Raw genomic sequence first — 13498 nt, forward strand, 5'->3', positions numbered from 1 at the left:
TCATTTTTCTTTCTTCTACAACCCTCTTCCCTCTGCAATATTTTTCTGTTCTTATAAACTATTTCATACCCTGCACTCTAAATATATTTATTTACATTTTTTGTGTAACGCGCATTTCTGTTTATTTTCTTTGTATATAGGAGAGGACAATCTTACTTACAAAAATCTCAGCTAATTACTGATAAAATATGTTGAAACTTTTTTTTTTTTTTACATGTAAAAGGGATAGGTTAAAACATATAACGTGTAAAGTTTTGATAACTGTAAAATATATACATGTTACTGTTTGATGTGAGGAAAAAAACCTTATGCATTTCTACAGAATAAATGAATGTATTATTTTAATGATTTATTTATTATTAAACACGAGTTTAAATAAGATCCTTTATACTTACGTCTTCTAACAAAACATGTACATGCATTTTGCGATACCCGAGAATACAGTAGCTTGAAAGATCTAATTTTTGTGACGTTCGTTACATACAACTTAAAGTTTCTTTATTAATGTTACATGCCACGTCAAAGCAACTGAGAATTTAATGATCATGCAATTTCAGCATTCTTGCAAGTTTCTAGTCAATTAGTTTCAAAGTTCCATACTCATTGATAAATTCTCTCAAATTACCTAAGTGAATGAAAATAATGGATCATCTATTCGTTTTATAGCTCTACTGATAGTATCAAATACACGGTGTTTTCCCGAGTGGGAGCAAGTTGAAAGGGTTCATTTTCTACGGCTGATAAATATTCACTGTACCAACTTTCTAATTTCCTTGCTGTTGCTATGGGATGGGTAATAGTGAAGTATCTTTGGATCGAAGACTTTTCTTAACATATATCTCTTTATTTACCCGGCATAAAAAGGTCATGAAATGACATGAAACCCACATAAAATAAGCATGTTTTTAAATTTGACCGAACGAAAAATACTAGTATCTGTACATTTGTTATGAAAATATATATAATTATATTTTTTAAAAAAAAATGTGAATTTATTGATATAACGATTCAAAAGATCAACATATGCACCATATTTTATTTTGTACCGGCGAAATCTGAAGAGTTCCTTTCAAAGATCACATATGCACTATATAATTCCAATTAAAAAATTACATTCTCAAAGTGTCTAGATTTTTCCGTTTCCATGATATGCGCATTTTTCAAATTTGTATGTTTGAAAAAAAAGTGGGGGAGAGGGGAATATTTGTTGGAAAATTTAAATACACAGAAATTAGTTTAAAAGAAAAAAAAACGTTAGTTCATACACAATAACATTTAATTTATACAATGCTACGATGCCGTTGATATACTGTTATCAATATCTTTTAAAATATGAACAATAAAGTCAAACAAGGAGAAAATCTTGCGTTACAGGTAGAAATAAACAGCCTATTCTAATGGAGACATGGCCTCTAACGATAATAAATTCACTGAAAAATAATTAGTATGCAAGTTTTGATTAACAGCCCCCCCCCCCCTTCCCGCCCTCCATTCACTTTTAAGTCATGATTCGTGATACTTTTACCAGAGATGGACAATTACTGTATTTATGTGTATCAATGTTACAGAAACAGATGTTTTGATCTACCCGCCATAGGTCTCGAATCTCTTCTGAATTTTAATTTAAAAACAAACTTCGAATGTATCTGTATTTAGTGTATTTCATGGGCCCGGAGAGTTTACAAGTATTTTCATCTCTCTCTCTCTCTCTCTCTCTCTCTCTCTCTCTCTCTCTCCTTCACACAATTTTTAAAATTCAAAATTCAATATCCGTTGTTGAAAAGTTAAATGTATATAATATGAATAGCAAAACTTATTCTTAATATTCATCATGTTAATTATTTTCGCATCTTTACATGTAAAAATATCAAGTGCTAATTTTGCAAATCTCAACAGAACACACGTAAATGCGATTAAATAGAAGCACATTTTGAAATAGATGTATTTCTCTGGTGCAGCATTAGGTCATGAGATGCAAAGTGTACTTTTCATTATACTAAATTGTTGTAAAGTTGTTATTTAGATTGCAAGATCACAATGCTCTAAAAATCTATCTCACTGTGAACTCTTATCAAGGAACATTTACTATAGTTGGGGTGAAAATCCGATCATACCGATGTGCCTTCAAGTACGGTCCCATGTGAAAGTGAAATAATGAGGCATTTCAAACACAAAGTGGTTTAATGAAATCCCGTTCTTTCTTCTCTTGATGACTGTTGTAAACGTGCGTGGTGCTTCTCCCCCGAAAGACTATAAATTACGTCCAGTCTATCAAATAACACTTTCTTCTGTAAAGACTGGAAAGTTAATAGTAAAATGTGACGAAACACAGATATTGAGTTCTCTTTAAGAGTTTTCCAAAAAATAGTCTTTATGTAAAACAATAAATTATGAAATAAATAAATTATATTGAAATATTGACATTTAGTATTGAATAACCACTAAATGTGCATTGTTGAAAGCAAATGGCTAAAACGCTTATGAAAGATTGAAAAATAACTAAACAAATCGGAAAATCCTGAAATTTTTTAAAACTAAATCAAACGTAGCATTTATATATTTTATTCACGGGTAATGAAATTGTCAGAAGAAAAAAAAATACATAAAATGTTTTCAATTTTTTAAGTGATGCATCCATGTAAACTGGCACTCCACGTTTCGGCAAAGCGAATTACCTTTTCACTAAAAAGTTACGATTCACCCACATGATGCAATTAACAGTATACTTAAACATGTAATCTATTGAGCCGTAAAATGCATGATAGAAGAAATTCAGCGTGTTTAGCGAACATTCTTATCTCGTTTAATTTCTTTTTATTTAGAATATAACATGTCTGTAAAATAAAATTATGCTATCAATATTATTCAGATTTGTGCTTTAAAGAGACGCATGCGATTACTTTAGCTGACGGCATTAAGATCGTGCCGACATATTGTTCATAAAATAAATGTTCATAAAATCGCATGCTGTTTATCGCTTCACTCTAAAATAAACACCGAATATATTTTTCCCTTTATTTATTCCTTTTTATTTAATTCTTTATATCATATTAACTTACGTTATTGGTTTTTTAGCTCACCTGAGCCGAAGGCTCAAGTGAGCTTTTCTGATCGAAATTTGTCCGTTGTCTGTCGTCGTCGTTGTTGTCGTTGTCGTCGTTTTGTAAACTTTTCACATTTTCATCTTCTTATCTAGAACTACTGGGCCAAATTCAACAAAACTTGGCACAGAGTATCCTTGGGGGAAGGGGATTCAAATTTGTTCAAATGAAGGGCCACGTCCTCTTTCAAGGGGAGATAATAAAGAATTAGTGAAAGATTAATAGCATCTTTTAAAAATCTTCTTCTCAAGAACCACAGGGTCAGGAAAGATGAAACTCATGTGGAAGCATCCTCAGGTAGTATAGATTCAAGTTTCTTCAAATCATGACCCCCGGGGGTAGGGCGGGGCCACAATGGAGGATCAAAATTTTACATAGAAATATATAGGAAAAATCTTTAAAAATCTTCTTCTCAGGAACAGCAAAGCCCTGATTGGTCATACTTATATGGAAGCATCCTCAGGTAGTGTAGATTCAAGTTTGTTCAAATTATGACCCCTGGGGGTAGGGCGGGACCACAATGGAGGATCATAGTTTTACATAGAAATATAAAGGAAAAAAACTTTAAAAATCTTTTTCTCAAGAACAGCAAAGCCATGATGAGTAATATTTATAAGGAAGCATCCTCAGGTAGTGTAGATTCAAGTTTGTTCAAATCATGACCCCCGGGGTAGGGCGGGGCCACAATGGAGGATCAAAATTTTACATATAAATATATAGGGAAAAAAATTTAAAAATCTTTTTTCTCAGGAACAGCAAAGCCCTGATTGGTCATACTTATATGGAAGCATCCTCAGGTAGTGTAGATTCAAATTAATTCAAATCATGACCCCCGGGGGTAATGTGGGGCCACTATGAATGATCAAAGTTTTACATAGAAATATATAGGAAACATTTTTTAAAAATCTTCTTCTCAGGAACAGCAAAGCCCTGATTGATCATATTAATGTGGAAGCATCCTCAGGTAGTGTAGATTCTATTTTGTTCAAATCATGACCCCTGGGGTAGGGCTGGGCCACAATGGAGGATCCAAGTTTTACATAGAAATATATAGAAAAAATCTTTAAAAATCTTCTTCTGAAGAAGAGCAAAGCCATGATGAGTTATATTTATTTATAAGGAAGCATCCTCAGGTAGTGTAGATTCAAGTTTGTTCAAATCAAGACCCCTGGGGGTAGGGCGGGGCCACAATGGAGGATTATACTTTTACATAGAAATATAAAGGAAAAAAACTTTAAAAATCTTTTTCTCAAGAACAACAAAGCCATGTTGAGTAATATTTATAAGGAAGCATCCTCAGGTAGTATAGATTCAAATTTGTTCAAATCAAGACCCCTGGGGGTAGGGCGGGGCCACAATGGAGGATCATAGTTTTACATAGAAATATAAAGGAAAAAAACTTTAAAAAATCTTTTTCTCAAGAACAACAAAGCCATATTGACTAATATTTATAAGGAAACATCCTCAGGTAGTATAGATTCAAATTTGTTCAAATCATGACCCCCAGGGGTAGGGCGGGGCCACAATGGAGGATCAAAATTTTACATAGAAATATATAGAAAAAATCTTTAAAAACCTTCTTCTCAGGAACAGCAAAGCCCCGATTGGTCATACTTATATTGAAGCATCCTCAGGAAGTGTAGATTCAGATTTATTCAAATCATGTCCCCCGGGGATAAGGTGGGGCCACTATGGAGGATCAAAGTTTTAGATAGAAATATATAGGAAAAATTTAAAAAATCTTCTTCTCAGGAACAGCAAAGCCCTGATTGATCATATTAATGTGGAAGCATCTTCAGGTAGTGTAGATTCTATTTTGTTCAAATCATGACCCCCGGGGTTAGGGTGGGGCCACAATGGAGGATCAAAGTGTTATATAGAAATATATAGGAAAATATCTACTTCTGAAGAACTGCAATAAATAAAAATATATAGGAAAATATCTACTTCTGAAGAACTACATGTAACACATGTCACTATAATAAATAAACTACTACTACTACTACTACAGAAACATTTCTCTTTTATTGGAAAATTAAGCTGGCTTCTGCAAATATTTTTCCACTCAGGATCATATATATTCTTTGTATTCTAAAATAGAAATTTACAAATCATTGAAGAAATTATATTGTGCATTTATTGACTTTGAAAAAGCTTTGGATTCTTTCTGGCATATAGGTTTATGGAAGAAGTTTTTGTAATGTAGATGGAAAGTATTTTAGAATAATTAAAAATATGTTAAAAAATATCACGTCTGAAGAATTTTGTAATGAATAGAGTTCAAATTTTTTCCCTTGTACTAATGAGGTAAGACAGAGTGATAACTTGTCATATATTCTGTTTTCACTGTATCTCAATGATTTAGAAGAATTTCTTGTTGTAAATGATGTCAATGGTTTAACAACATTGTCAGATAAAATGGAATAGAATACTAGCTTATTGATGAAACTGTAAATCTTGTTAGACCAATATGATTTTCAGCATCAGTTAGAATTTTTTTTCTAAATATTGTTAAAAAGGCATTTAAAGGTGAATATTAACAAATATAAAATTGTTATTTTTGGTAGAGGTAAAGTGAATCACAGTATTGTTTTTTGATATAATGAAGTACCATAATTGGAAGTCGTTAGTCAATACAGATATCTTGATGTTATATTTTGTAAAATTGTGTCATTTAATATGAATATGAAAGAGTAGTATGACAAAGCAAGAAGAGCAAAGTCTGGAGTAATTAGTAAATGTAAAGGACAACATTTATCTATAAAATGCAAGCTTGACCTCTTCGATAAAGTTTTTAAACCAATTTTGCAATGCGGTTGTAAAATATGGGGTTTTCTTTTTTAATTGAAAAACTACATCTTAAATCTTGTAAACATGTCTAAATTGTGGAAGTAATCTACTCCTAATTGAATGGTATACGGTGAATTCGGAAGATATCCATTGTCAAATAATATAAACGAAACACTGTCGAATAAATTTGTACAACAAATCTTAAATGAATGTGGTTTATCATATATGTGGAAATATATGATAAATGTCAAATGGTTAAAAATTAGATTATATCATACTCTTATAGATCAATTTAAACAATCATGGTCTAATGAAATGTCCAACACCAAAAACACTTAGTATACTCGTACTTACAGGTTATTTAAAAGTACACTATCCTTTGATAAATATTTTGACATTTTACCATTGAAATTACTGAGATTTTTTTTGTAAATTTAGAATTAATAACACTAGGTTCCCTATTTAAACAAGCAGATGACACGGTGTTCCTAGAGAATTAAGACTCTGAAACCTATGTAATTGTAATGAAATTGGTGATGAGTTTCATTATTTATTAAATTGTACTGATGCAATATTAAAACAAGCAAGGTCATTATATTTATCTTATTATTATACTGTGAATCCGAATCTGTTTAAAATTGCAAAAAGAAACAGTTGATAATGGTCTGTAAATTTATACAAAAAATTATCTCGAGAGTTCGCTGTTCTGGTTATTTTTTTCCACGCAATGTGCATTGTCATCTATATTTTTGTCTAAATTATTGTTCTCTACATCTGTAACTAGTTTTTTTAGAATAAAGTTCTTGTCATATAAAAGTCTTCATTCATAGACTGGTATCCCCCTTTTATTTTTGTTTAGCAATGACGAAATCCTTCATGATTTTGTTCTAAATCTTTTGCTGAAAATGTGAATGACCCCCCCCCTCCCCCTCCATCTTGATAGAATAGGATTTTTGCCAATTGTTTTTCAATTTGATGGGTCAGTTTTTTCTATTGATGAAACGCCCTCATCCCTCCTTTTTTGCTTTGAAATACCACTAATTTAAAGATGACAACAAACCACATGCCTATTTCAAAAGCTGAAAGCTTTTTATTAATTTTCATTGTATTAAAGACTAGACCCACAAGGCAGCCTACTACTAAGCCTGAAAAAATAAAAGCAAATGATACATGCTTTACGTCAGCGTTATTTGCTTGCCTGAAGAGTTATCAAAAGTATGAGAGAGAGCAGAAGCAATGTAGATGAATGGGTAGTGATCTTAGACGATTTCATATGTGCCGGATAATGGGCTTGAGTTTATTGATTTGCAAGCAATAATTACAGGTTTATACAAATGTATATGCAGACAAATGGTTTTCCTTTTTTTTCGAGTTTATTATTTATATATATACTCGTATAAATAAACATAAAAAATGAAATCATTCATTTATATTCATTGCATCAAACATTTCATTTTGACAAAAATTTAAATGTCACATATAGTGAAAAAAGCAGTTCAGTTTAAGTGAAACTTTTTTTATTTCACACTATGTACAGGTTTTCACAAAACAACTTGGAGAAGATTGGCGAAAATATGACAAAGAAGGCATGGTCCTATCAAAGTTATCTACCACAAAGCTTTCTGTTTGCAAAATCCACAACCTCTGTGGAGAAGAAAATGGAACTAGCAATATTCAGAAGAAAAAAGAATTCCTTTCTGGGCACTGGACAAGTAATCAATGTCAACGTTAGACTTTGCTTGGTATATGCGTTCAATGCGTTCAAATTAAAAACAACAAACATTCCATCGATGATAAAAGATTCACTCAAGAAAAAATATCGATTGTTTGATATACTGTTTCCAAAAAATATTTTGAAAAAATTACCAGATAATTGAAATTTATGTAAAAGTTCAGTGTACCATAATTATAGTTTTCTTTTTCTTATTCTTTAAACCTTGATTTTCATCTCTGTATGTGTGCACAAATTTAATTTTTTGATTTTTAATTTATATTTATTGTTTCCTTTATGATTTGAAAAGTTTTAATATGAAAGATATATCATACACATGATTATGATTTCTTTAATTAACATCCTGTCTTTTTAGTAAACGTTTCAAATCTAAGTCAAAACAAAGAAGAGTTTGGTATTCAAGTTTTCTTTTTAAAAATACTTCGCAGTGATTCTTGTACATTTATACCTTTTTGGTACTCCTGATATCTGATATTTTTTTCCCTCATATTTAAAGTTCGTTTTAAAACTTATAACACAGGTCAGTTACAATTTCAAATTAAAGTTTATAAATGGGTACGTTGTTTTGATATTTTTTATAAATGATAAGAAGTTCTTTATAATTTATTGAGTTCAAAAAATGATTATTTGCTTTATATATATATATATATATATATATATATATATATATATATATATATATATATATATATATATCTAAGCTATGGTTTTAAGTTTTTTTTTCAGTGAATTAGCCCTGAACTATTAAAAACTATCTTTCATTTGTTGATCGATAAAACAATTTCAACTACAAATACTCAAACATTTTCTGCAATTACTTTTGGAGTAGAGAGATAAAGATCATTGATAAATATAAAATTGTTTTGTTACACTCCTGACAAAAGTAAAATTTAAAATAAAACCCCCAAATTTCAAAGTTCTGTCAACACCAAGTTTAAAAACAAGATGTTCCCTTTTAATGTCACAAAACTAACTAAAAATATTAAATAAACTGTAATTAGAAGTTGAAAGTATATTTTATAGGATACCAGTATATTACTTCGATCATTTGGAAAGCACTGTATGCAATCAAAAGTCATCCAGAAGTATTCTACTCTTCCTTTTTTTTTATTAATTAATATCTGATAATAGGTAATTCGAACATTTGTGTTGCACTCCTGAAAGAAGTCTTTTAAGAAGCATAAATTACACAAGAGTGTGTTTTGTTGTTTCAGTGAAGTAATCGATTTACTTGAATTTTATAATAATTTTCCAGTGTTTTTTATTCATTTTAATTCATCTAAAGAAGAGAAAGATTGCAATGATTAAAACAGTCTATAAAAATATAATTTAATACAAAATTATTCAAATAGATCTTTATTGATCAAAGCATACCTAGAAGCAAGAAAAGGCTAATTTTACTATTGAATCTATCTCCAAAAATTGTTCCATCCTTGACCTTAAAATATGAATCTAAAACACAGACAGAAACTTTTATTGACAGAATTATTTGGTAAGATATGTACATTAAAAATTAAAACAATGATTTGTTAAGCTGTATAGTTAACTTAACAAATACTTGCTAAAATGTTTTCTGAATTGGCTTGGTTCTCTAACTTGTTTTTTTTCTTCTTCTTTTTTTTTTATAAAGTGGCCTTTGATATTCGTAGTAAGAAGCAAATATGAAGTTGTTAGGACTTGTATACAGCTACTCTTATGTTTCCTGATCTTTACCTGGTTTCTCCTATGAGTTGTTTAGAATACATCTTTAATTTGAATATCATGTTTTCAACAGACACTTGTTAGATATTGTAATTAATTTACAATTTTTATCTTGGTTTTCTAGACCAATAAATTAAGAGGATATCGTGAACTAATTTCTGATATTCTGAACAAATAGTTTTTAAAGATTCTTTTCCCCTAATGTTAATGATACCCATAACAAAATGTTATTTTAGATATGAATATGTTTATTTTTATTTTTATTTTTTTTTTTTATTTTAGCCATATTTTAAAGACTGTTTTGTTTTTAAATTAAATTAGAAACAGTTAATCGATATTCCTAAAACCGATTTTCTTGACAAGCAATTGTCAAGACTTGTTTCTAATTTTATCTAAATTGTCTTCCCTTGGCTCTCTAACAATCAATTGTTAAGAATAATTACCTTTATATTCTATTCTTAGTAATCAGTTTTTTTTCAGACTTATTTTCTTTGCAAATAACTGATTAAACATATTAACTTAATTGTGAAATTCTTAACAAACAGTTGTTAAGACATTTGTCTTTCAGTTTTCTGAATTGACTTCCCTTTGTATTCTAACAACTATTTGTTAAGACTTCTTCATGAAGCTGTCTTTTACAAGCAGTTGTTAGGGTTAAGACTTATTCAGGAATCAGGAATCTTTTTTTTTTTAAAGTTAAGACATTCTCCTAATGTTTCCTGAGTTGCCTAACCTTATTCCTCTAACAACTAGTTGTTAAGAATATTTCTTTAAACTTGTATGTGCTATTCTTAATAATTTTCATTCATTGTCCTTGTCTCTAACAAATTTTAAAAGGATTCCAGGGACCTACTTCTAGCATCCTTAACAAGCAGTTGTTAAGAATTTATTCTGTTTGTCTTCCTTTGCATTTCTAACAACCAGTTGTTAAGAATATATCTTGTGAAATTCTTTTGGTATTCTTAACAAGCAGTTGTTAAGAATTTATTCCGTTTGACTTCCTTTCCATTCCTAACAACCAGTTGTTAAGAATATATCTTGTGAAATTCTTTTGGTATTCTTAACAAGCAGTTGTTAAGACTTTATTCCATTTGACTTCCTTCACATTTCTAACAACTAGTTGTTAAGAATATATCTTGTGAAATTCTTTTGGTATTCTTAACAAGCAGTTGTTAAGACTTTATTCCATTTGACTTCCTTCGCATTTCTAACAACTAGTTGTTAAGAATATATCTTGTGAAATTCTTTTGGTATTCTTAACAAGCAGTTGATAAGACTTTATTCTATTTGTCTTCCTTTGCATTCTAACAACCAGTTGTTAAGAATATATCTTGTGAAATTCTTTTGGTATTCTTAACAAGCAGTTGTTAAGAATTTTTTCCGTTTGACTTCCTTTCCATTCCTAACAACCAGTTGTTAAGAATATATCTTGTGAAATTCTTTTGGTATTCTTAACAAGCAGTTGTTAAGACTTTATTCCATTTGTCTTCCTTCGCATTTCTAACAACCAGTTGTTAAGAATATATCTTATGAAATTCTTTTGGTATTCTTAACAAGCAGTTGTTAAGACTTCATTCTATTTGTCTTCCTTTGCATTTCTAACAACCAGTTGTTAAGAATATTTTGTGAAATTCTTCTGGTATCCTTAACAAACAGTTGTTAAAATTCTGTATAGAAGTGCAACAGTTTCACTTTATTTTATTTAACAAGCAATTACTTTAGAATTCCTTTAGCTCATTTTTCGTGTTCTTAACAAACAGTTGTTAAGACATGAAAGATATATAATGGTTTCTTTAACAAGCATTTGGTAAGAATTGGAAAATAAAGTGTTTAAAGTATGCATAGATTTCAGTTGTCATTTATGTACTTAACAACTATACAGAGCTTTTGATCAAATGGAATTGATCAAGTTAGAATGGAAGGTGTTCGCAGCTGTTGCAGAAAAAATACACAACCCGCGTAAGCGGGTTATGTAAATTTTTTTCTGCAATAGCTGCGACATTAATTCCCGTAATAATAAACAAAGAAATTCATTTTATTGTTTATATTTATATCTGAATAAAAAAACATTCAAAGTAAAATTAAACATGTTAAATATTGTATTATAGAAGTGTATGACATTGCATGTATAATTGATGGAACAGCTGTTGCTCAAGAAATCTATACTGGTGGCTTGCTTAGTGTTGTTTACTCACAGATAAACAGCAATGGATTTCTTAAGAAATAAAGGAAATACTATTCAGTGGATGTAAATATTCCTATATCTGGTATATCAGGATTTAAGTTAGCTCTTAAGGTTGAAAGGTTCCTGAGACACCTTTGTCCTGCTGTTCTTCAGATTGTTTTAAAGATTTTTTTCTTTTATGTCCTATGTCCTCAATGGACAGCAGACACTTGGTGATCAGAAAAGCTCACTTGAGCTTATATCTCAAGCGAGCTCAAAACTGAAGGCAGAAATTCCTGAGAAACAGTGAAGCATTTTTTTGGATATTAAACTTTTGAAAGAGAACGGTGCTCAAGCTCAAAGGTTTGACCTTAGACTTATCATAAAATAATTATAAAAATTAATCTCTTACTTTTTCTGAAGATCAGACAAAATGTTTTGAGTCATGATGGAAATTGACATCTCAGATTTTGTCCAGCCCTCGTAGTCCTCAACTATAACCTCTACCTGCTCCTCGCTCACTTCTACCTCCATCTCTGTCTCATCCTCATGATCAACACACCACACTAAACCTGTGTAGAATTTTAGTAAAGTGTAGCTCTTTGGATGGGGAATAAAAGACTCAGACAAATAATTATTCCTTATTCAAATAATTCCTTGCTTTACAAGATATGCAAGCTACATGTATATGTGCTTTCAATATTAATTTTAATGAAATATAAAACTGGGCTGACAAGATTCATGTATATGTGCTTTCAACATTAATTTTTATGAAAATTTATATAAAACTGGGCCAAAAGTTAGATGCATACTCATATATAAATGAGACAAAAAACTCAAAATCATCCATCAATCATCAAATGATTCATCCTAATGCATAAACTAAGAAAGTTTGATATTCTTGACCACATACACGTAGTGTCCAAATTGCAACAATTTTCCAGATATTATTCATTAAATTCTTTTGAAAATGAATTCCTGTAAAATTCTAGAACTATGTCACTATGACCTTCTTTAAGCTGACTGTTTATATTCTAATTAAAAGAATTATTTAATAAAATATGTCTTTAGTTGTCTCTGTCTGCACACAATACATATGCAATACATATCATATGCAAGCTACAATACATTTTCTGAAGGACTGTTGAGAAGCCCTCCTATCGTAGGTTTGCTTCCAGCCAGAGTATATATTATTTTGGTAATTTAAAAAGAATCATCTTTTGTCAGCTTTATAAGGAAATTAATACTTTTTGAATGAGTTTTAAGTCATAAAACAATGCTTACCTTCATCAATCTCTTCAGGTTCAATCATGCCTTTACTCAAAGCTTCTCTTGCTAATTTCTCAGAAAATCCTGAATCCATGATGGCTGAGATAAATTTTGCAATAGCAGTCGCCTTAGCTTGATTTTCATTATCAGAATCCAATTCCTCCTCCTCTACATTTTCTTCCAACTCTGCTTTTTGTTCAGCCTCCTTCTGGAATACATCACCTTTGGCCTTTTTCAGAGCACCAATCAAATCCATCTTTGTACAGTCATGTTTGACATTTGATAGCAGTGGATAAATGAAATTTGATGGCTCAACCTCACCTCCCATTAAAACTATCTCTTTTTGCAAAATCACCATTTGGTCAATAGTGCAGAAATTTAAATGGTGATACTCATCCCTTTTTTGTTCAATATATTTCAGCCACTCATCTAGACAGTTCTCCATGAATTTTGCCAGTTTTGGAATAACAGTGCTGACATCATCATCCTCACTTCTTCTTCCCTTTAACTGGATGCACCCCTCCCCACTTCCAAATTTGACAAAGGCACACACTTTCCTTTCAGGGTCACAAAGAAATCTGGCCTGCCAGTTTGTAAATAGCACACAGCCAGATGACACAAGTTTGATGTACACATTGCAAAGTCTTACTATTGCATCATACACCTATTAAACAAATAAAGAATATAAAATCAGTGGTAAAATGCCTTCCAAGTCCCCCCTCCCCCCCCCCCCCCTTAAAT

At 30.6% G+C, this 13498-nt stretch overlaps 1 protein-coding gene across 1 annotated transcript in view; it reads right to left on the minus strand.

Annotated features, from left to right (window-relative positions):
• The window catches only part of LOC133178577 (E3 ubiquitin-protein ligase rnf213-alpha-like), a 137730-nt gene that overhangs the window by 93324 nt on the left and 30908 nt on the right, over window positions 1-13498 (minus strand). The window contains exons 19-20 of the mRNA XM_061313290.1: window positions 12773-13421; window positions 11901-12060 (exon numbers count right to left, since the gene is read on the minus strand). Coding sequence (XP_061169274.1) covers window positions 11901-12060; window positions 12773-13421 — 809 coding nt within the window. The remainder of the gene's footprint in view (window positions 1-11900; window positions 12061-12772; window positions 13422-13498) is intronic.

This window comes from Saccostrea echinata, unplaced genomic scaffold (assembly GCF_033153115.1).
Source record: "Saccostrea echinata isolate AGI-Se365-2 ecotype Australia unplaced genomic scaffold, CSIRO_AGI_Sech_v1 ptg000003l, whole genome shotgun sequence".
NCBI classification, from domain to species: Eukaryota; Metazoa; Mollusca; class Bivalvia; order Ostreida; family Ostreidae; genus Saccostrea; species Saccostrea echinata.